Raw genomic sequence first — 24162 nt, forward strand, 5'->3', positions numbered from 1 at the left:
GTTTGGGAAACTGGGGAGTTGTCGGTTTGTTTTAGCCCCACCCACTTTTTCAAAGAGTGAAGTTTTTTTTTAACCCTTCGTAGTGTTGTCCTGAATGTGGGAAGTTTAAGAGTGTGAGCCTTATTGAATTACATTTTAAGTTAGAAACGAAGGTGTGGATTTATTCGGATGATAAGTTACGGAGCTAGGAAATGAACAAAGGATAGGTTTGTTGAGCAAAAGATTTTTTTTTTTTTAAACCTGCGTGATCTGAGAAGGGAAGTTGTAATGCATTTTTTTTTAAATGCCTGCGTGGTCTCTCGAGGTTGCAGGCTGGGGGAGTACGCTCCCATTGCCCTTTGTGTAAAACCTTGACGCGAAAGCTTCTAGCTCAGTAAATAGATTGTAAATAAAAGATTGGCAGTACAATATCCGAATTGGGATTTTGAGATATTTCAGGTGATTCTCCTTGATAAACATTTTGGTTGTGTTGGAAAAATCTTGGGTTTGGAAGGCTTTTTAATAAAATTACACAACTACTGAGTCAGGAGCTGAAGCTTAAAAGGTTGTAACTTATGAGACATTGTATCATAAAATTGAAGTTACAGAGCAAAATATTGGAGTTTTTTATGTTCAGCTTCTAAACCAGGAGCTAGGCACACAATTATAAAACAAGTACTTTGCATTCTATGATCTGTGAATCACAAGAAGCATAAATGAGAAGTCCGATTTAAAAAAAACAGTATTACCATATTTGACATTTTGTAATCCAACAATAGATACAAATACAAAAGTGGGACGGCAGATTATATTTTGGCAACTTGGTATGCACCAGGTATTTCAGCAATTACAAAACAAATCTGTGAAAATTATGTTACCTGTCAGACAATGAATCCGAGTAAAACGGAAAAGGTAGAATCTGCCTCCCATTCAAACCCAATGGGGCCTTTTGCAAATTTGCAAATGGATTTTATTGAATTATCCCCATGCATGGGATTTAAGTATGTATTAGTAATTAGATATGTTTTCTAAATGGGTTGAAGCTTTTCCATGTAAAAAGAATGACGCAACTACTGTCGCTAAGCATTTGTTAAAAGAAATTGTGCCACGATTTTGCATACCTGTACAACTCTCAAGTGACAATGGGTCACATTTTACTGGGACAGTTGTGAAAGAAATGTGTCGAGCGTTACAAATCGACCAACATTTCCACTGCAGTTATCACCCACAGTCAGCTGGATTGGTGGAGAGATACAACGGAATGTTGAAGAATAAACTAGCAAAGTTATGTGATGAGACTGGACTCAAATGGGTCGAACTGTTACCTTTGGCAGTAATGGTAATGTGATCAGCAACAAATAGAACGACAGGATTATCACCACATGAAATCATCATGGGATGTCCCCAACGTTTGCCTTTTTCTGCACCGTTTACTGCTAAACAAATGGATGTCCACAAAATGGAAGAAAATATGCTAAACTATTGCATTGCTTTAACAAAATGTATTTCTAGCTTTCATTCCCAGGTAAAGGAAGCCCAAATTGATCCTGCTGAAGGAAGGTGCCATAGCTTGGAGACTGGCGAGTTTGTGTACATGAAGGTGTTCAAGAGGAAAAATAGTCTTCACCCAAGCTTTGAAGATTCATTCCAGATCCTGTTGACCACCAATACTGCTGTGAAGATAAAGGAGAGACCAACATGGATCCACGCCTCACACTGCAAAAGAGCTCCAGGACACGAGGAAAAGAAATCACCAACCCCATCAGGAAAGGGAAATGGACATTAGGACTATGTTTCTTTGTGACACTTATACCTGTAATGCCCGAATTGCATGTAAACACCTTCTTGTATATGTCCGACAAATACAGAAAACAACAAAGAAGGAGGTTGTTGGATATGTACCCAAACCCCTCTCCACTCTAAGGGAGGGATTCCTCTTAGACCTATCTCACTTAACCTGTCAGAAGTAGTAGAATGGTATATCTACCAGAACGGCACATGCTAATTCCCTAGGATGATAAGAGTTGCGTCTGTGGTAGTGTACCCACCATCAGGCGACAGGAAGATGATGGAATCCTCTAGTTTATCATTTTACCCCATATCTGCAGAGCCCTGGGAAAAGGGGGGATATCGTCTGAATACCTTTGAAGGGTGGTACCAACCGAGGCATGACCACTCCCAACAGCCTCCCTTCCTCACCCTTACCAGGGCCACAGGTATGGGAAGGCCGCCGGGGACAATAAGGAACTTGGCCGGGGGAATATTCATAGGCATGAGTCAGTGCGAATATAATTTTACAGTGACGGGTACTCCTGACGAGTTTCCCCTTTATACGTCCTCTCAGTTTTATGGTTGTACATTGAATGTCCCATACGCCAACCAGATAGGTACTTTCAACTATTCCCTGGTATCCGCAGGGTTTGATGTGGATAAAACCACCTCGTACAATGAAACATACTTTGTTTGTGGCCACAAGGCCTACCCCTGGTTGCCAAGGGGCTGGACAGGATCATGTTACCTGGCACATGTGGTACCATACATTCGTCACTTATCCTCTCTAGTAAATCACCCGCATTATCGATCCAGACGAGCCATTACAGAAACACAACGATTCTTTTCTATCCTTGTTCCCCCTCTAGGAGTAGCATTTGCCATAAGAGAAATAAGAAAAGTGGCTAGAATATTAGAAGAAGTAGCAAACGACACTGCAGAAGCTATAAGCGGATTAAATGATGAGATGGTGGCTATAAGAACAGTAGCTTTGCAAAATAGGGTGGCTCTAAACTATCTGCTAGCAGAAAGGGTGGAACATGTGCACTAATGGGGTCTGAGTGTTGCACGTACATTCCTGACAATTCTGAGGAAATAGGTAACTTAGTGAACCACATCCGAAAGGAAGTTGAAAAGTTAAAGAAACCAGGTTCCTGGGGCATGTTTGATTGGGCAGGCGGATGGTTCAAGCCTATAGGTCAAACCATAGTACAAGGGCTGATCATATTCCTGGTCATTACCTTTGCTCTATATTTGGTATTTGTCCTGATAAAATGCTGCTGTGCGCGACTAGGGGCTACAGCCGTACCAGTGGGAGCGACCATCATGATGGTAGCCACAACCCCAGCAGCCTCAGAGAAGGCAGAAACCATGGAGATGGAGAGACTCTGTAAAATTCAGTTGGACTAAAAGTTATTGTCCCTATAGGGACAAAAGGGAGGCATGTGGAAAGATAGAAAAAGAGCAACCATAGATTGCAAGGCTTGCTGGGACATTATATTTGGTCAACCTAAGAATTAGAGCTTACTTCAGCAACTATACCAAACAAGCTGTCAGCAGTTGAAACCACGGGTTGCATTATCTCAGGACAGCTAAGGTCATCTGCTTCTCTATCTAATTATAATCACAATAAGGATATGTAAACCAAAAAAAAACAGACAGTGTGTACAGGGGAGCAAGGAGAGGTTAGCCCAAAATAAGGAACGGGTAGCTAAGACAAGTAGCCATTGGATAACACTGATGAGCTAATTAAATTAACTGCACTAAATACACTCTGCACTATTACAAAAAAAAGAGGAACCATCACATATGATAGTTGTTTACTTAGGGGTATAAATATTCCACATTTCTGTAGATTGTCGGAGTTGGAACCCTAAGTCTTTGACTAGGGCACTCTCCCCTTGTATACAAGTAAAAATAAACTAGCAATCTGATGGTCTGCTTGTGTTAAGAGTCTTACCTTGAATCGGTATCTTCGACATCAACTTCTATGTCTTCATCCTGCTGTCAGCTGACGTCACTTTCTGAAGAGTATTCCTCACTTATATTAATAACTAGAGGGTACAGTAGTCTAGTGGTTATGTTATTGGACTAGTAATTCAGATGTCTGGACTAATAATTTAGTATAAATATGAGTTCAAATCCCACCACAGCAGTTTGAGAATGTCAATTCAATTTAAAAAAAAATCTGGAAATACAAAGCTGGTATCCAAAGTGACCATGAAGCTACCAGATTGTCATAAAAACCCAACTCATGTCCTTTCGGGAAGGAAACCTTCCTTCCTTACCTGGTCTGGCCTATATGTGACTCCAGTCCCACCCCACCATGACTCTTAACTGCCCTCTGAACTCGTATCAAATCGCTACACAGGAAGGCAATACATGAAGGCCTTGCTCGTGACACCCACATCCCAAGAGTAAATAAATAAAGACAAAAGTTGAGAAATAGCTTAAAATATTTTCTCACTTTTAGCAGTGTTTTAGTCATTTCAGGCATTTCAGTTCAGGTTTCCAGTGCAAGGGTATAATATATTTCTGTTAGATTCTTAGATAGTTGGAACAATACTGAGACTTTGTGTAGACCCATAGCACAATAGCAGCAGTGAGGTGACAACCCTGTTGATGTTGCTATTTTGTTCTGTTCGATCAAACATGGTTCCATATAAACCGATGATGGATTACCAAAATATACCACGTTTTCCCAAAAGTATATTTGAAAGGACAGAAATGGTACCAACATCCAGTATAAACTCACAATTCTGGTGTTGAACAGTTCATAAACTCTAATCTACCAAGGAATGAAAGAGAGTAAATGAGAATAAGGGAAAGAAAGAGTCAGCAAAACAGGAGAACAAAAGAAAAAGTGAGAACAGAAAACAAGAGGAAGAGAACATAAGGAAATCATTTTTTATGGGATTGTCCCATTATGACCCTCAAGTAACTGAAATGATTCTCATATTTTTGCTACAGCCACCAAAGAACCCTAAACAAACCAATTTAACAAACTTAAGATAGACAAACCCTAAAAAGCTTTACTCCTTCCGGGTCTTCTAGGAGATTTTCTAACGAAATGGCCCATTTTGAGGTTCCTGTTGCATTCTGTTGGCTACTACTGGCACGCACATCATTATCATGTATTTCTGTAACAAAAAAAAAGACAATACTTTACAATGAATATTCCTGTGACATAACCAATTTCAGCAGGATTTATATTAGTCAGGCTAGCAGAGGTTACAGGTCATCTTCAGGAGTATATTTGCTGGTCTATTTATTTTTCTAAAGTTTCACTTTACAGTTCATGGCAAATGGAAATCTCCCCCCCCCCTCCCCCCAGAGAATTCATGAAATGCCCCACTTATACAATCTGCTCTTCGAAGGCAGAAAGCTAGCGCATGTTTTTCTCACATTCATATGCATGCTTGTCATCTGCATCAAGGCAGGCAACCATATTTTTGGAAATAAATCATATGGCAATAACAGTGGATGGCAGGCAGAATAAGGGAAATACAGTACATGGTATGGAGAGGTGAATGTAGCGGGCAAAATGGGTGAGATTCAGTCGTGTCAGGCACCAGGCTAAGCTGGCAGGCATCCAAAGCTAACACCACAATGCAACATTCAGACAGGTTTTATTTACATTTACACCAATTATGGGTATATAAATCATCCTAAAATATTATACTTCACAGATCACATTTCAAGTCCTAACCAACCTGTGAAATCCAGCATGGTTAAAGAAAGGACAGGTGACCGTAGGCACAAAAAAGAAAGCAATTTTGTAAAACAAAATGGAGAGGTAAGTAAATTATTCTAATAATGAAGTTTTAAAGCATCACACTGTCACTCTGGGACAGAAAGTAAGACTTCATTTGTTTTTCACCAACACTATATTGACAACACTTTCAGTTGTTCCAAAATCAGAAATCCCAAATCTTCCTCTGTCCCAAATTCATTTTGTTCAGATTAAGTTAAAGGAAAAGGGAAGATAAATATATATTTATATAGGACCTTATCACATTTAAACATCTCAAAGCTGTTCACATACAATGATTACTTTGAAATGGAGTGACTGTTTGTAGGAGGCAATCGCATGTCCCTCAAACAGCAATGAGAAGAATGACCAAATTATCTGTTTTTGGTGGGGTTGGTCAAGGAAAAAAGGTTAATTAGGACACTGGGAAAACTGTTCAGATACTGCATGGAATTTTTAGCTGCTTTTATACAGCTGCTTGTTTAGGTCTGATTCTGGAAGACCATTGAGCAATCTCCCAGGGTTTACACAATTAAATCTGAATCCCTTACCCCAGCAGCAGAATTGTAAACTCTTGAAATATTTGGTCTATGATTCTGCTGCCAGGAAAAGAGGCAGATTTAGTAGTGGTGAATGGGAGGAGACAGTAAACAGTGAAGAGACTCCAGAATCTGACCTAAATAAGTACTAACAAGAAAGCAGCTTTTAACATCCATCTGGACTGGCAGAATGAGTCGTGCTTACCCAAAGTACCTCACAGTACCTCTTACAATGCAGCGCTGCTGCGATTAAACAACAACGGACTAGGGTTTGAAACCACAACTTTCTGACTTACAGACAAAGGTACTACCAGCTGAGCTGAGCTGGCAACAGTCAGAAGACTAGGGGGTGATTTTCTGCAGGGATTCTCCCGCTTGTCTACCACAGTGTCATTTGTGGCTCAGTGGGAAGCACTCTTGCCTCTGAGTCAGAAGCTTGTGGGTTCAAGTCCTACTCCAGGGACTTGAGCACAAAAAAAATCTAGGCCTGACCCTTCAGTGCAGTGCTGAGGGTGCGCTGCACTGTTGGAGGTGCCGTGTTTTGGATGAGACGTTAAACCGAGGCCCCGTCTGCTCTCTCAAGTGGATGTAAAAGATCCCATGGCACTATTTCGAAGAAGAGCAGGGGAGCTATCCCCGGTGTCCTGACCAATATTTAGCCCTCAATCAACATAACAAAAACAAACTGATTATCTGCTCATTATGTTTGTGGAAGCTTGCTTGTGCGCAATTTGGCTGCCGCGTTTACCACAATACAACAGTGACTACACTCCAAAAGTACTGCATTGGCTGTAAAATGCTTTGGGACGTCTGGTGGTTGTGAAAGGCGCTATATAAATCCAAGTCTTTCTTTCATAACTTCAGGGAAGACCCGTTGGAACCCTGGAAAAATGATGTAAATGTGGACGAGTGAGAGAAGCCTTGCAGAAATTCACCCCCATAGTGTTGCAAGAATATCCAGTCATCTTTACTGCAATTAACAACAAGATGCTGCTTTTTAAACTTCTTTTTAAGTTAGGTGTTTAGTAATATATTTATATAGGACCTTGTCACAATGGAATAAAGACTTGGAAGCGCAAATAAATAATCCTTTTAAAGTTTCAATGCAGGTAGCCAAAGCCATAAAAAAGGCCAACAGCATTTGGGATTTGATAAATTGGATGTAGAGTGCAAGAGCAAAGAAATGATGATAAATTTTTGCACAGCATTGGTATGGCCATTGTTACAGTACTGTATACAGTTTTGGACAACCCATGAAAGAAAGGACATGAAAGCCGCATACAGTTTGCAGCACAGAGTCACTAGGATGATACCTGTACCAAGTATGAGAAACTGTAGTTGTGAGAAGAGGCGTGCGATACTGCGTTTATTTCCACTGGAGCAGATAAGGCTAGATTTAATAGAGGTTCTTTTTCAAGTTGTGAAGCCTAAATAAGGAAACGTTATTTCCTCTGGTTAGGGAATCAGTGACAAGGAGTCAGCAAATTAAATTTTAGAGTGTGGCGAGAGATTATAAAAAATGTCTACACGTAGGGAGTTGTTAGAGCATCGAATGATTCACCACATGGAATAGTTGAAATAGAGAGACCACTGCAACTTTTGAGAGAAGAGTAGATAAATACTTGAATCATACAAGAACATACAGAACTATGGATAGAGATCAAGGCACTGGGATTAGTTTTGGATGTCTCCAGCAAAGAACCGGCAAAGATAAAATGGGCCAAATGGCCTCCCTCTTTGGTTCTCTGTTGGGCAAGCGAGCCCCAGGTGGGCAAAGGAAACGTTTCAAGGACACCCTCAAAGCCTTCTTGATAAAGGGCAACGTCCCCATCAACACCTGGGAATCCTTGGCCAAAAACCACCCTAAGTGGAGGAAGAGCATCGGGGAGGGTGCTGAGCACCTCCAGTCTTATCACCGAGAGCATGCAGAAAGCAAGCGCACCCTTTCCTTCAACGACTGTCTGACCCACCTATGACAGAGTGTAATTCCCTTATTGGACTGTTCAGTCACCTGAGAACTCACTTTTAGAGTGGAAGCAAGTCTTCCTCGATTTCGAGGGACTGCCTCTGATGATTCCCTTCATAAATTACAAATAAGTGTTTAGGAAGGTTGACAGATGTAGAGACCACCCACAGAACATTTTTTTAAGGGGGGGAGGGGGGGTCACATTAGCTAAAGTGTATAAATTATTACTAATCAGTTAGAGAAAATGGACCAGCAAGATGATTGTAATCAGAAAGTTTATTGCTGTGCAGCAAAACTAATCTTTCACCATTTATACGTATTAAGCAACATGCTGTTAAACTCAGGTTGTGAGCTTTTCATTGAAAAGTTGTTGCATGCTGCTATGCAAGTTCTCTCCAGGTCATACATCAAAAGCAAATGTGGCAGGTGTCCTGCTGTGAGGAGACTGCTTTCTGACCTGGTTATGGAAATAAATGGCAGAGTGCCAGGAGCAGGATGATCACCCACTGCCTGACTGGAAGGGGAGGAGTGTAAATGGGGGAATAAATAAAAAATGCTGAGAAAGCAAACTATTTTGTTTTGGTGAGCAATATTTGATGAATGCTGTTGTCAGGAGCTCCTGGTGGTCGAGTGGGTGGGCAAATGTCATGTGCATGGTACTGAGCTACGCAAACCAGGAAGATTCAAGTTCAGTTCCTGGTCTGTATTGTGTTAACGAATCAATGGATGAAGTACAATTGGCGTCGGTAACCCGGTGCTAGGAAGGGAAACGTTCAGCCAGGTTTTATACTCCTGGTCATTATTCAGAAAGTCCTGCTGGAAAGTGTGCATGTGTGAATTTCAGCGAGGGACAGGATTGGGCATGGCTGTGATCACCCATTACCAACATTTACTATTGTTTTTGGCATTGATTCTATTTCCTTACCTGGTTGCCCATTCAGGTCGAACCAGGCTATGCGCAATATCTGTGTCATACTTGACCACGAGTTTCAAATCCCATATCCTACCCATCAACAACACTATTTATTCACACTTTTGCAATATCACCCACCTCTGGCCCTACTTCACCTCAAACCACTGCCAAAACTCTTATCCTCGCCACTGTCATCTCCAAACCTGATTTTTCCAATGTCTCCCTTGTCAGCCTCTGCTCTGTAAACTCCAACTCAATGCAAAACTTCACTGCCCGCCTCCTGACCAACACTAAGTCCCACTCGCCCATTGATCTACACTGGCTTTCTGTCCCCCCAAAGGATCAAATTTAAAATCCTTGTACTCATTTTCAAACCCCTTCAGGGTCTTGCCATACCATCCTCCAGCCTTCCATCCCTCAAGTGCCTTTCGGTCCTCTAACTCTGTGGTTCTGTGTATCCCTCCTTCCTCCACACCAGCCTTGGTGGAAGAGTCTTGAACCAGCTCAGCCCTACACTCTAGAACTATCTTCCTAAATCCCTCTGTCTCTCTAACTCATCTTTTAATAGGCTGTTCACAACCGATCTCTTAAACCAAGCTTTTGTTCGCCTCTCCCAGCCTTCCCAATAATGGCTTGGCATCCACTCCTTTCTTCCACGCTAAAGCTCCTTAAAATGTTTTTCTAGGCTTTATATAAATGCAAGTTGTGTTCTCGGCGAACATCTGAAGAATGGCTACTTAAAAGAGGTGCCATTCCTGCAACAGTGCAGAGAAAAGATGGTAACATTATCCAGGTTTTTTAAATGTAGGGATACATATATGATATTTTCATAAATAAACTATTTGATTTAGACTGTGAACACAAATGAGGGGAAACAGGTTTGAAATTAACAAGTCAAATGAGACCATAAATTAGAAGAATTTTTCTCACAGACTTGTGGAAACTCCCAGCAAAAGCAGGTGATTCTGTATCAGTTAACTTCTCTAAAACAGAGCTGGAGAAGTAAAGTGATTGGAGGTTTTGAGGAAGATAGGTCAACTGACATGATCCAAGCTTTCAAAGGTCATGTTGAATTGTACATCCCTGTCTGGAGTAAAAAATAAAACGGAGAAGGTGGCTCAACCGTGGCTAACAAGGGAAATTAAGGATAGTGTTAAATCCAAGGAAGAGGCATATAAATTGGCTAGAAAAAGCAGCAAACCTGAGGACTGGGAGAAATTTAGAATTTAGCAGGGGAGGACAAAGGGTTTAATTAGGAGGGGGGGAAATAGAGTATGAGAGGAAACATAAAAACTGAGTGCAAAAGCTTCTATAGATATGTGAAGAGAAAAAGATTGCAGTCAGAATCAGGTGAATTTATAATGGGGAACAAAGAAATGGCAGATCAATTGAACAAATACTTTGGTTCTATCTTCATGAAGGAAGATATATATAACCTTCCGGAAATACTAGGGTCTAGCGAGAAGGAGGAACTGAAGGAAATCCTTATTAGTCATGAAATTGTGTTAGGGAAATTGATGGCTGATAAATCCCAGGGCCTGATAGTCTGCATCCCAGAGTACTTAAGGAAGTGGCCCTAGAAAGTGAATGCATTGGTGATCATTTTCCAACAGTCTATCGACTCTGGATCAGTTCCTATGGACTGGAGGGTAGCTAATGAAACCCCACTTTTTAAAAAAGGAGGGAGAGAGAAAACACGGAATTATAGACTGGTTAGCCTGACATCAGTAGTGGGGAAAATGTTGGAATCAATTATTAAAGATGAAATAGTAGCGCATTTGGAAAGCAGTGACAGGATCGGTCCAATTCAGCATGGATTTATGAAAGGGAAATCATGCTTGACAAATCTTCCAGAATTTTTTGAGAATGTAATTAGTAGAGTGGACAAGGGAGAACCAGTGTCTGTAGTGTATTTGGACTTTCAAAAGGCTTTTGACAAGGTCCCACACAAGAGATTAGTGTGCAAAATTAAAGCACATGGTATTGGGAGTAATGTATTGACGTGGATAGAGAACTAGTTGGCAGACAGGAAGCAGAGAGTAGGGATAAACGGGTCCTTTTCAGAATGGCAGGCAGTGACTCGTGGGGTGCCGCAGGACTCAGTGCGGGGACCCCAGCTATTTACAATATACATTAATGATTTAGATGAAGGAATTGAGTGTAATATCTCCAAGTTTGCCGATGACACTAAGCTGGGTGACGGTGTGAACTGTGAGGAGGATGCTAAGAGGCTGCAGGGTGGCTTGGACAGGTTAGGTAAGTGGACAAATGCATGGTAGATGCAGTATAATGTGGATAAATGTGAGGTTATCCACTTTGTTGGTAAAAACATGAAGTCAGAATATTATCTGAAGGCAGAATATTATCTGAATTATCAGATTAGGAAAAGGGGAGGTGCAGCGAAACCTGGGTGTCATGGTACATCAGTCATTGAAAGTTGGCATGCAGGTACAGCAGGCGGTGAAGAAGGCAAATGGCATGTTGGCCTTCATAGCTAGGGGATTTGAGTATAGGAGCAGGGAGGTCTTACTGCAGTTGTACAGGGCCTTGGTGAGGCCTCACCTGGAATATTGTGTTCAGTTTTGGTCTCCTAATCTGAGGAAGGATGTTCTTGCTATTGAGGGAGTGCAGCGAAGGTTCACCAGACTGATTCCTGGGATAGCAGGACTGACATATGAGGAGAGACTAGATCGACTAGGCCTGTATTCACTGGAGTTTAGAAGAATGAGAGGGGATCTCAAAGAAACATAAAATTCTGACGGGACTGGACAGGTTAGATGCAGGAAGACTGTTCCAGTTGTTGGGGAAGTCCAGAACCAGGGGTCACAGTCTAAGGATAAGGGGTAAGTCATTTAGGACCTAGATGAGGAGTAACTTCTTCACTCAGAGAGTTGTTAACCTCTGGAATTGTCTACCGCAGAGAGTTGTTGATGCCAGTTCATTAGATATATTCAAGAGGGAGTTGGATATGGCCTTGACGGTTAAAGGGATCAAGGGGCATGGAGAGAAAGCAGGAAAAGGGTACTGAGGTGAATGATCAGCCATGATCTTATTGAATGGTGGTGCAGGCTCGAAGGGCCGAATGGCCTACTCCTGCACTTATTTTCTATGTTTTTTTTTCTATGTCTATGTTGGTGAGGTTGGTGGTCATATTTGTGTTGGTCGGTGAGCATAGATATCCAAAGGTTTTACTTGATTACTGTAATGATATAATGTATAGCGCCCTCTAGCTAGGAGGTAGAGAGTCCTGGTTCTGTATTTAAGAAAGCTGCTTGTCTGATGAGGACTCCATTTTAATCTGCACATGGCTGTCTGAGATCTCCCAAATAAATAAGAGTTAAGTTGAACTAAGAGTGTTCAAGAGACTGTAAACTACATGGTGTCAGAAGCGGAGACTTCCGATCTTTTGTCGACGCATCAACGATCAAAATATTGGAACTGTAAGACTTTTTCAAACCGATCGAAATCGATGTTATGTAGTGCAGTGCAGAACGTGCCTTGTACACATCGCGCGTGGATCCGTGAAGGACGATAAATAGTCATAAACTTGTAAAGTAATCTAAAGGCATTAGTAAAATAAATTTAAGGTAGCATAAGCTATTGTCGAGCTTGGTTTGAAAAAGTATTTATACAAATACATGGCCATGATATTTTACTATTAAGACTTGTTCTAGTCCTCTGGATTTTTGAACTGTATACATGTATGTGACAAACTCAAAGTCCTAAACTGTAGTGAGCTATCATGACCACCACGGTGCCAACTCCCACTCACATTCTTCTCCCACCTCCATTACAGGTGACTGGCAATTTGAAAGCCAACTGGAAAAAATTCAATCAGCTGTGGGACAGCTATGAAATTATCACGAATTTGTGGAAAAAACAGATAGAATTAGGGTCGCACCGTTTATCACTGCCATTGGCAGGGATGCCCTAGATATCCACAATAATCTTCCTTACAAATCGGACGAAGATAAGCAGGAAATTGAGATTATTTTGAAGCTCTGGGAAGAGCACTGTAAAGGTAAAACCAACATCATCTATGAACGGTACCAGTTTAACAACTGTACAAGGGAACGAATGGTTTGACAGGTATCTAGTGAAAGTGAGGGAGCTTGCATAGTCATGTGATTTTGGCAACTTGAGGGATGATTTCATCAGAGACTGCATAGGTTGTGGAATGTCTGCTAACATTCTGCGTAAGAGGCTGTTGCAAGAGTTAAGCCTAACACTCGATAAATGTGTGATGCTCTGTAAAACTACAGAGGTCACAGTTGCGCAAATGAAATCCATGAAGCTCACTAAAATGGACTCTGAAGACGTCAAAGCTGTCAGACAGAAACCCTGACCCACAAAGAAAGAATTCACAGACAAAGAGTTCACGAACAATTGTAGATATTGTGGCAAAAGACATGAGCTGTCAAAAACTAAATGCCCAGCATATGGGAAGACCTGCACAAGTTGCGGCAAACAAAATCACTTTTCTCAAAAGTGCAGGAAAATTGGATCGAGGCAGAAGTCTACACATAAGCATAGATATAAAGACAAGTCAAAAGTTCATGCACTATATGAAGACGGTGATGATTCTGATTTTGAAGTCATGACTGTAAAGATGCTTGGTAACGTTGATCGCAGAATCAAGGACAAAGCTGACAGAAAGTATCCTAACAAGATTATAGCTACCTTCTCCATTAAAGGTCAAATGGTAAAAATGCAAATAGATTGTGGGGCCACATGCATTGTGCTACCTGTTAGATACTTACCTAAAGGCTTAAAGATAAAAGAATCTAAGACAACACTGTCACTATATGACAACCATTCCAGTGATAGGAACTTGTAATGTGCCACTGGAAAATACGAAGAACAAGCAAAAGTACGTTGTGCCCTTTGTGATCATTAAGCACCACTGATTGGCTCACACACTGCTCAACAGCTACAGCTGATACAAGTGCAGCATCAGAATATTGCGGTGATAAATGAACCACGCGAATCGCAAACTACGAACAAGGCAAACATCTCGCTAGCGTCAAAAACTGATGTCAACAATGTGTATCCGGATGTGTTTAAGGGACTTGGACACATGCCAGGGACAGTTCACCTTGAACTTAATGAATCAGTGACACCAGCTGTAATGCCAATAGGGATCAAACAAACGCTGAAAGAGGAACTCGATCGTTTGGAAGAACGACAAATCATCACGAAAGTTGAACCGACGGACTGGGTATCTAGTCAAGTGACTGTACAAAAGCCAAATGGAAAGATACGAGTATGTATCGACCCTCAACATCTGAACAACGCCCTGAAATGCGCACACTGTCCACTTCCTGTGATTGATGACATCTTGCCACAGTTGTCAAATGTAAAGATCTTGACTAAAGTAGACTGCAATGTAGACACAGAGTCCGCCTACCTCATGACCTTCCAGACTCCATGGGGACGATATCGATATAATAGAATGCCATCTGGCATCAGTCCTGCCCCAGAAATCTTCCAGCAGAAACTATACCAGAACCTCAAGGGTCTAGATGGAGTCTACAAGATTGCAGATGATATCTTGATCACTGGTCGCGTTGAGACACTTAAAGAGGCCAATCACAATCATGACGCAAACTTACACAAATTCATGCAGAGATGCAGAGAGCGCAACATCAAACTAAACTTCGATAAGTTCGAGTACAAGAGCTCCCAAGTGAAATACAGGGGACACATACTGTCTAGTGATGGACTCAACCGGATCCATGCAAAGTGGCCGCAATCAACAAAATGCAGAAACTGCAGGATGTCGCAGGTGGACAACGATTTGTCGGCATGACAAAGTACCTCACAAAATTCTTGCCAGATCTTTCAGACCTCAGCGAGCTTCTGCGACAGCTTACTCATAAAGACGCAGTCTGGAAATGGACTGAAGAACAAGACAAAGCGTTTGAAGCTATCAAACAACACATGACAGATTCTCCGGTGTTCAGGTCCTTTGACCAGAAACGTGCAACCGAAGGTCAAGGAGATGCTTCGAGCAAGGGTCTTGGGTTCGTCCTTCTACAACAGGGACAACCAATCGGATACATGAGCCGAGCGCTCACTCCAGCAGAAACGCGATAGAGGTTGGACCTCCCTTCTCCGGCACCACCTCTCGTCTGGCATGATTCTGGTGGCCGGGAGCGCATATGCAGAATGCAGCCGACCTCCATCCCGACTTTGGGGCCCGCCGACACTCGCCGACACTTCGGGCCCGCCCGGGTCACCGACCTCCTCCCCGACTTCGGGCCGCATCCTCCCCCACACCTCAGGCTGTCCGGCAAAATCCCTTGTTCGGCACAGGTCAGGTCCCGAGGGTGCCGGATAAGGAAGGTCAACCTGTACTCTCAAATCGAAAAAGAGCCGCACGCTCAAGTCTTCGGAATGGAATGAAACCATCAATATGTATACGGTCGCAAGGACAAACCATAAGCCTTTGGTTGCCATACCAGGCTAGCAGTTATCTGCAGCACCCAAACGGCTACAATGTCTGCTCAATCGGATCAACCAATATGACATTGAAATAAAATATCAACCAGGAAAAGAAATGTACCTAGCAGACACTCTTTCGCGCGCATACCTCGAAAACGTGGAGATCTCACCAACTGAAATTGCAGTGGAATAAATCCACATGGTGGACTTTCTCCCACTCTCCAAACAAGGACTAACATACAACGCGCAACTGAAAGCGACTCCACACTACAACTGGTCATCCAACAAATCACAACAGGATGGCGAGAAACGACACATGAATGCCCTCCTGAAACGCATGCATACTTCAAAGTTCGTGATGAACTCACAACACAGGATGGCATAGTCTTCAAAAGCTATCATTGTGTTATACCAAAAACCCTGAGATCCGACATTAGTCAGCGACTTCATGCTGCTCACACTGGCGTTGAGAGCACTCTTTGATGTGCCAGAGAATCCGTTTACTGGCCAGGACTGAACAGTGACATAAAAGATGATGCAGGTGTAGCACCTAAAATCCAGAACCCTTGGAACCGAGGTCGTCCGGTCCCCACCGAGGTCGTCGTCGGGCAGGTCCCGCCAAGGATGTTGTTGTCGGGCGGGTCCCACCAAGGATGTTGTTGTCGGGCGGGTCCCACCAAGGAGGTTGTTGTCGGGCGGGTCCCACCAAGGATGTTGTTGTCGGACGGGTCCCACCAAGGAGGTTGTTGTCGGGCGGATCCCTAAAGGATGTTGTTGGGCGGGCCCCGCCAAGGAAGTTGTTGTCGGGCGGGTCCCACCAAGGATGTTGTTGCCGGGCGGGTCCCACCAAGGAGGTTGTTGTTGGGCAGGCCCCACCAAGGAGGTTGTTGGGCGGGCCCCGCCAAGGAGGTTGTTGTCGGGCAGGCCCCACCAAGGAGGTTGTTGGGCGGGCCCTGCCAAGGAGGTTGTTGTCGGGCGGGTCCCACCAAGGATGTTGTTGGGCGGGCCCCGCCAAGGAGGTTGTTGTCGGGTGGGTCCCACCAAGGATGTTGTTGGGCGGGCCCCGCCAAGGAGGTTGTTGTCGGGCAGGCCCCACCAAGGAGGTTGTTGGGCGGGCCCTGCCAAGGAGGTTGTTGTCGGGCGGGTCCCGCCAAGGAGGTCGTCGTCGGGCGGGTACCACCAAGGAGGTTGTTGGGCGGGCCCCGCCAAGGAGGTTGTCAGGCGGGCCCTGCCAAGGAGGTTGTCAGGCAGGCCCCGCCAAGGATGATGTGAGGCGGGCCCTGCCAAGGAGGTTGTGGGGCGGGCCCCGCCAAGGAGGTCGTTGGGTGGACCAGCGAGGAGGCCCTGCGTAAGGGCAGCGGCGGTGAGGTGAGCAGGGTGAGGTGAGTAGCGGCGAGGCCAGAGGTCGGGCAGTGGTGGGGCCCTGAGGTCAGCAGGGTCGTCGGGCCGGATTCCGGAACATTTTACGGAATCCGGACGACCCTGCCACCGATTGGTCCGGATTCTGGAACACTGGATTCTTGACGCTGCACCTGTATTTCAAAGTGTGAAACATGCAACACCCATCAATCAAAAAAGCCAATTAAAAGTCACGACCTACCTCAGAGACCATGGGAAAAGATTGGTTCTGACATATTCACACTCAATAGCGGATTACTTATGCACAGTGGACTGCTACTCGGACTATTTCGAGATAGACAATTTGCACGGAAAGAAAGATGCCACTGTCATCATCCAACACCTCAAGAAACACTTCTCTAACCACAGTATTCCAGACAAGATTCAATCCGACAATGGACCTCCCTTCAACTTACAACAGTTCACAAACTTTGCCACAAAGTATGGATTCGATCACGCAACAAGCTCATCAGAATATCCACAAAGCAACGGAAAGGTTGAGAACGTGGTTAAGCTTGCAAAGCGTTTAATCACGAAGACAAAGAAAGACTGTGGTGACTTCTACATGAACCTTCTCATCTGGCGAAACACACCAACTGATAGTTCGCCAGCACAACACTTACTCGGTCGCCGCACAGAGACAAACATCCCAATTGTAAATGAACTACTCAAACCAATGTCATCGTCAACAATGAAAAACACCATGCCAAACACGCACACTACTACAACAGAGGTGCTACAGCACTTCCTACACTGCAGGAAGGAGAAACAGTGAGACTCAAGTAAACGAGAGACAGCAAAGTGTGGCAGAAAGCTCAGGTTCAGAAACAAGTCGGCATTCGGTCATATCAGGTTATTACAGATGATAGCCGTGAGTATCGCCGAAATAGGAAACATCTGAGAAAGAGCGCTAAGACATTCATCGAAACTCCAGAGATCTCATTGACAACCACACACGATCTGCTGTCAACACAGTCAACTAACACGTAAAACAGCATCATCATAGCCACGCCCCATTGCCCCGCCCACTGCCACGCCCCTTGTCCCGCCCACTGCCACGCCCCCATGTCCCTTCTCCCCCTCCCCTCGCTGTCAGAAACACAGACACTGACAGACAGAGAGTGAGAGACACACACACAGGCAGACAGAGAGAGAGATAGAGACACTCCTTCCCGCCCTCCCTCCCTCCTCTCTCCTTCCCTCCCTCCCTCCCTCCTCACCTCTCTCCTTCCCTCCCGTCCTCCCCTCCTCCCCTTCTCTCTCCTTCCCTCCCTCCTTTCTCCTTCCCTCCCTCCTCTCTCCTTCCCTCTTTCCCTCCTCTCTCCCTTCTCCCCCCTTCTCCCTCTCTACCCCACCTTCTCCCCCCTGCCCAGATATGCGCATAATCTGATCCCGCATGTGCAGTAGCTCCAGGCGCCCAAAACTGTGGGAGGGGCCCGAAGCACGCAGCCCCTAGCCCTGGCCGAATGGCCTCACTGGGGCTGCGTGAATAAGGCTCCCCCCACCCCCCCCCCCCGGACCTCCGCGATTCTTCCCCTACCACCCCCCCCGGACCTCCACGACTCCCCCCCCCCCGGACCTCTGCAACTCTCTTCCCCCCCCCAGACCTCCGCAACTTCCCCCCCCCCGGACCTTCGCGATTCTTCCCTCGCCCTCGCCTCCCCGCCGAGACCTGACGCCACCTACTTGTACATCCAGCCCGAGGTCTTGGGCCCGGCCATTCAGCTTCCTTCTCTCCCTTCGCCCCCCCCCCTCCTCTCTCCTTCCCCCCCCCTCCTCTCTCCTTCCCTCCCCCCATCTCCTTCCCTCCCCCTCTCCTTCCCTCCCCCTCTCCTTCCCTCCCCCTCTCCTTCCCTCCCTCCTCCCCTCCTCCTCTCTCCCTCCCTCCTCTCTCCTTCCCTCCCTCCCTCCCCTCCTCACTCCCTCCCTCCCCCCTCTCCTCCTCCCCTCCCCTCCTCCCCTTCTCTCTCCTTCCCTCCATCCTCTCTCCTTCCCTCCCTCCCTCCTCTCTCCTTCCCTCCTCTCTCCTTCCCTCCTCTTTCCTTCCCTCCCTCCCTCCTCTCTCCTTCCCTCCCTCCCTCCCTCCTCTCCTCTCTCCTTCTCTCCCGTCCTCCCCTCTCCTCCTCCCCTTCTCTCTCTCCTTACCTCCCTCCTCTCTCCTTCCCTCCCCCCTCTCCTTCCCTCCCCCCCCTCTCCTTCCCTCCCCCCCCTCTCCTTCCCCCCTCTCCCTCCTCTCACCCTCCCTCCCTCCTCCCCTCCCCTCCCTCCTGTCTCCCTCCCTCCTCTCTCCCTCCCTCCTCTCTCCCTCCCTCCTTCCCTCCCTCCTACTCTCCTCCTCTCTCCCTCCCTTCCTTCCCTCCCTCCTACTCTCCTCCTCTCTCCCTCCCTCCTCTCTCCTTCCCTCCCCTCCCTCCCTTTCCCTCCCCTACTCACTCCCTCCCTCCCCTCCCCCTCTCCTCCTCCCCTCCCCTCCTCCCCTCCCCTCCTCCCCTCCTCCCCTTCTCTCTCCTTCCCTCCCACCTCTCTCCTTCCCTCCCTCCCTCCTCTCCTCTCTCCCTCCCTCCTCTCCTCTCTCCTTCCCTCCCGTCCTCCCCTCTCCTCCTCCCCTCCTCTCTCCTTCCCTCCCTCCTCTCTCCTTCCCTCCCTCCCTCCTTCCCTCTTTCCCTCCTCTCTCCCTTCTCCCCCTCTCCCCCCCTTCTCCCCCTCTACCCCCCCTTCTCCCCCTTCTCCTCGCCTCTCCTCCTCCCCCCCTCCTCTCCCCTCCCCTCCCCCTCCCCCTCCCCCTCCCCCTCCCCCTCCCCTTCTCCCCCTCCCCTCGCTGTCAGAAACACAGACACTGACAGACAGAGAGTGAGAGACACACACACAGACAGACAGACAGAGAGAGAGATAGAGACACTGACAGAGACACACTGGGGGGGCCGTCCCAGCATGCTGTTGGAGGACTCCCGTGCTGCAGTCGGTAAGTAGAAAATGTTTTATTAATTGATTTTTTTTTAAATTATTTTTTATTAATTTTTTTTGATTGATTTATTGGTTGATTTATTGATGTATTTATCATTTATTATTGATGATGGCTCTTTATTTGTAAAACTGAAGTGTTTAATGTTTGTAAACTTCCCTTTAAACACCCCCCCCCCCCATTCCCAACGCCTAATTTGTAACCCATGCCTGATTTTCTAAAGTGTAGACAAGGTTTTTTCGAATGTACAAAAATCTTCACTTACTCCATTCTAAGTTAGTTTGGAGTAAGTTTTCACTGCCTAAACTTTGAAAACAGGCGTAAGTGGCCGGACACGTCCCCTTTTGAAAAAAAAATTCTGTTCCAAAGTGAAACTGTTCTAACTGGCTGGAACTGGAGCAAACTAAATGCCGAGAATTCAAATTTCTAAGATACTCCATTCTAAACCAGTTGCTCCAAAAAAACAGGAGCAACTCAGGCCGAAACTTGGCCCCATTGAGTGGGCAAAATGTGGCAGAGGGAGATGATTGTGGGGAAGTGTGGGATCATCCACTTTGGACCCAAGAAAGACAGATCAGAGAATTTTCTAAATAATGAGAAGCGAGGAACTGTGGAGGAGCAGGGAGATTTAATTGTATGTAATTGTACAATCCCCCACACAAATGTCAAATTTGATTAAAAATCAATGATATACAGCTCCAGACAGACGATACCGTCTTAGTAATATTATATATACTTAGCATTCTCGGGACTATTTTACATCAAGAAAATAAAAGCAATTAGAACTTGCTTTTAGAACATAATGCCTTTTACATCCTCAGGATGTTGCAAAATGGTACAATGTTGATGAATTGCTTTTGAAGTGTAATCACTTGTTATGTTAATAAATAAGGAAGCCAATTTTTGCACGGCCACGTCCCACAAACAGCAAATGAAATAAATGACCAATTAATCTGGTTTTTTTTTGGTGGTGTTGGTTGAGGGATATGTTGGCCAAGACACAGGCAGAAGTCCGATGCTCTTCCTCAAGTAGTTTCATGGGATCTTTTATGTACACCTGAACACGCAGATAGGGCCTCAGTTTAATATCTCATCCAAAAGACCACAATTAAATACTCCCTCAGTACTGCACTTCACTTCACTAAAAATCGTCTCCTTAAACTCCTCTCCCCTGCCGTCTCCTCTCTCACCTCCAACAAACCAGTGTGATGAGCTCATGGACCTCTTTGTCACTAAGATTGAGACCATCAGCTCAGCTGCCTCTGTCGCTTCCCCTAGCCCAACAAGCCAAACTTCCCCTAAGGTTCCTGACTGCCCTAGCCCTGAACTCGCATCTTCCTCTAGTTTCTCTCCTATCTCCCCTCGTGCCCTCTCCAACTTCATCTTGTCCATGAGATCCATCTCCGGCTCCCACGACCCTATTACCACCAAACTACTGACCACCCAACAACCCTTCTTAATCCCCATTTTAGCTGAAATTGCTAACGGTTTCCTCTCCTCAGCCACTGTCCCTCTCCCCTTCAAATCTGCTGTCATCACCCCCCCTCCTCAAAAACCCATCCTTGCAAACTATCACCCCATCTCCAACTCTCCTTTCCTCTCCAAGTCCTTGAACATGTTGCCGTCTGCCAAATCCATGCCCATCTTTCTTGCAACTCCATGTTTGAACCCTCCAATCAGGTTTCCGCCCCGCCATAGCACTTACACAGCCTTTATCAAATTCACAAATGACATCCTAAGTGACTGTGACCACTGTAAACTATCCCTCCGCATCCTTTTCGATCAGTCTACATGATTTCACACGGTTGACCACACCATGCTCCTCCCAACACTTCTCCTCCATTGTCCAGCTGGGTGCCCTAGCCTGGTTCCATTCGCATCTAGCCAGTCGTAGCCAGAGTATCACCTGCAATGATTTCTCTATTCTTGTCCCCCTTCTATTTCTCATCTCTATTATGCCCTTTGGCCACTTCATCCAAAAACAAAACATCAAGTTCCACATGTTAGCTGATGACATCTAAATCATGAGCTCTAAATCACCGCCACCGCTCTTGACAACTCAACTGTCTCTGATTTGTCACACTGCTTGTCCGACGAGTAGAAATGTCCTCCAACTAAACATTGGGAAGACCGAAGTCAATGTTTTTGAACCCCACCACAAACTTGAATCCCTAGCCACCGACTCCATCCCTCTCCCTACCCACTGTCTGAGGCTGAACCAGACATTTGCAACCTTGGTGTTGTATTTAACCCAGGGATGAGCTACCGACCACATATCCACTCCATCACCAAGATCACCTACTTCCACCTCTGTAACATCACCCGTCTTTGTCCCTGCCTCAGTTCATCTGCTGCTGAAACCCTCATTTATTTGCCTTTGTTACCTCTAGGCTCGACTATTCCAAAGCACTCTTGGCCAGCTTCTCACTTTGCATCCTCTGTAATCTTGAGCTCATTCAAAACTCTGCTGCCCATATCCTAACTCACACCAATTCCCATTCATTCATCACTCCTGTGCTCACTGACCTACCTTGGCTCCCAGTCCAGCAATGCTTCGATTTTAAAATTTTTTGTGACCTCTCAGACCTTGGTCTCTTACACTGTTCCAACGAAGCTCAACGTGAGCTCGAGAAACAGCACCTCATCTTTTGATTAGGCACTTTACAGCCTTCTGGACTCAGCATCGAGTTCAACAATTTCAGACCATAACCTCTGCCCATTTTTTCAGATGATAATTCTGCCATTCCCATTTCCACCTCTTCTAGACCCATCTTTTGTTTGTTTACTTATCCCATTACCATCTCCTTTTGCTTTGTACAATCATATCTTTTGTAATTTAATCACTGCTGCCTTCCACCCAATCACAGACTTTCCTTTTGTTCTTTCCTCCCCTCCCCCATTTCCCAGCCCCTGCACATGCTTAAAATCTGTTACATCTCTCTAACTTTTTCCAGCTTTGATGAAAAGTCATCGACCTGAAACCTTAACTCGGTTTCTCTCTCCATGGATGCTGCCTGACCTGCTGAGTATTTCCAGCATTTTCTGTTTTTATTTAAACTTTTCTTCCTCGTTTTCAAATCCCTCTATGGCCTCAGCCTTCCCTATCTCTGTAACCTCTTCCAGCCTTATAACATAAGAACATAAGAAATAGGAGCAGGTGTAGGCCATTTGACCCCTCGAGCCTGCTTCGCCATTCAATAAGATCATGGCTGATCTGATCTTGGCCTCAACGCCACTTCCCTGCCCGACCCTAAAAACCCTTGACTCCCTTATCGTTCAACAATTTGTCTAGCTCCACCATAAATATATTCAATGACCCAGCCTCCACAGCTCTCTGGGGTGGAGAATTCCAAAGATTCACGACCCTCTGAGAGAAGAAATTCCTCCTCATTTCCATTTTAAAAGGGTGACCCCCTTATTCTGAAACTATGCGCCCTAGTTCTAGATTCTCCCATGAGGGGAAACATCCTCTTTGCATCTACCCTGTCAAGCCCCCTCAGAATCTTATACATTTCAATAAGATCACCTCTCATTCTTCTAAACTCCAATGAGTATAGGCCCAACTTGCTCAACCTTTCTTCATATGACAACCCCTTCATCTCAGGAATCAACCTCATGAACCTTCTCTGAACTGCCTCCAATGCAAATATATCCCTCCTTAAAAACCACGCCCTGTACAGTTGTAGCAGGGCTTCCCTACTTTTATACTCCATCCCCCTTGTAATAAAGGCCAACGTTCCATTTGCCTTCCTAATTACTTGCTGTGCCTGCATGCTAACTTTTTGTATTTCATATACAAGGACCTCCAGATCCCTCTGTACTGCAGCATTTTGTAATCTCTCCCCATTTAATTAATAATTAGCTTTTTTATTTTTCCTACCAAAGTGGATAACCTCACATTTATCCACATTATACTCCATCTACAAAATTCTTGCCCCCTCACTTAGCCTATCTATATCCCTTTGTAGATTATTTGCATTATCCTCACATCTTGTTTTACCACCTATCTTTGTATCATCAGCAAATGTGGTTACATTACACTCGGTCCCTTCATGTCATTAATATAGATTGTAAATAGTTGAGGCCCCAGCACTGATCCCTGTGGCATCCCACTATTTACAGTTTGCCAACCTGGAAATGACCCATTTATCCCGACTCTCTGCTTTCTGTTAGTTAGCCAATCCTCTATCCATGTTAATATACAACCCCCAACCCTGTGAGCTCTTATCTTGTGCAGTAACCTTTTTATGTGGCACCTTATCGAATGCCTTCTTGAATTTCAAATATACAACATCTACTGGTTCCCCTTTATCCACCCTGCTTGTTACATCCTCAAAGAACCCAACAAATTTGTCAAACATGATTGACCTTTCATAAAACCATGCTGACTCTGCTTGACTGCATTATGATTTTCTAAATGTCCTGCTACTACTTCCTTAA

The 24162-nt window shown here is 45.1% G+C and overlaps 1 protein-coding gene across 1 annotated transcript in view; it reads right to left on the minus strand.

Moving 5' to 3' along the window:
- LOC139259511 (regulator of G-protein signaling 10-like) overlaps window positions 1-24162 on the minus strand; it is a 91118-nt gene that overhangs the window by 34702 nt on the left and 32254 nt on the right. Inside the window, exon 2 of the mRNA XM_070874997.1 lies at window positions 4771-4889. Coding sequence (XP_070731098.1) covers window positions 4771-4889 — 119 coding nt within the window. The remainder of the gene's footprint in view (window positions 1-4770; window positions 4890-24162) is intronic.

This window comes from Pristiophorus japonicus, chromosome 3 (genome assembly GCF_044704955.1).
Source record: "Pristiophorus japonicus isolate sPriJap1 chromosome 3, sPriJap1.hap1, whole genome shotgun sequence".
Classification (NCBI taxonomy): Eukaryota; Metazoa; Chordata; class Chondrichthyes; family Pristiophoridae; genus Pristiophorus; species Pristiophorus japonicus.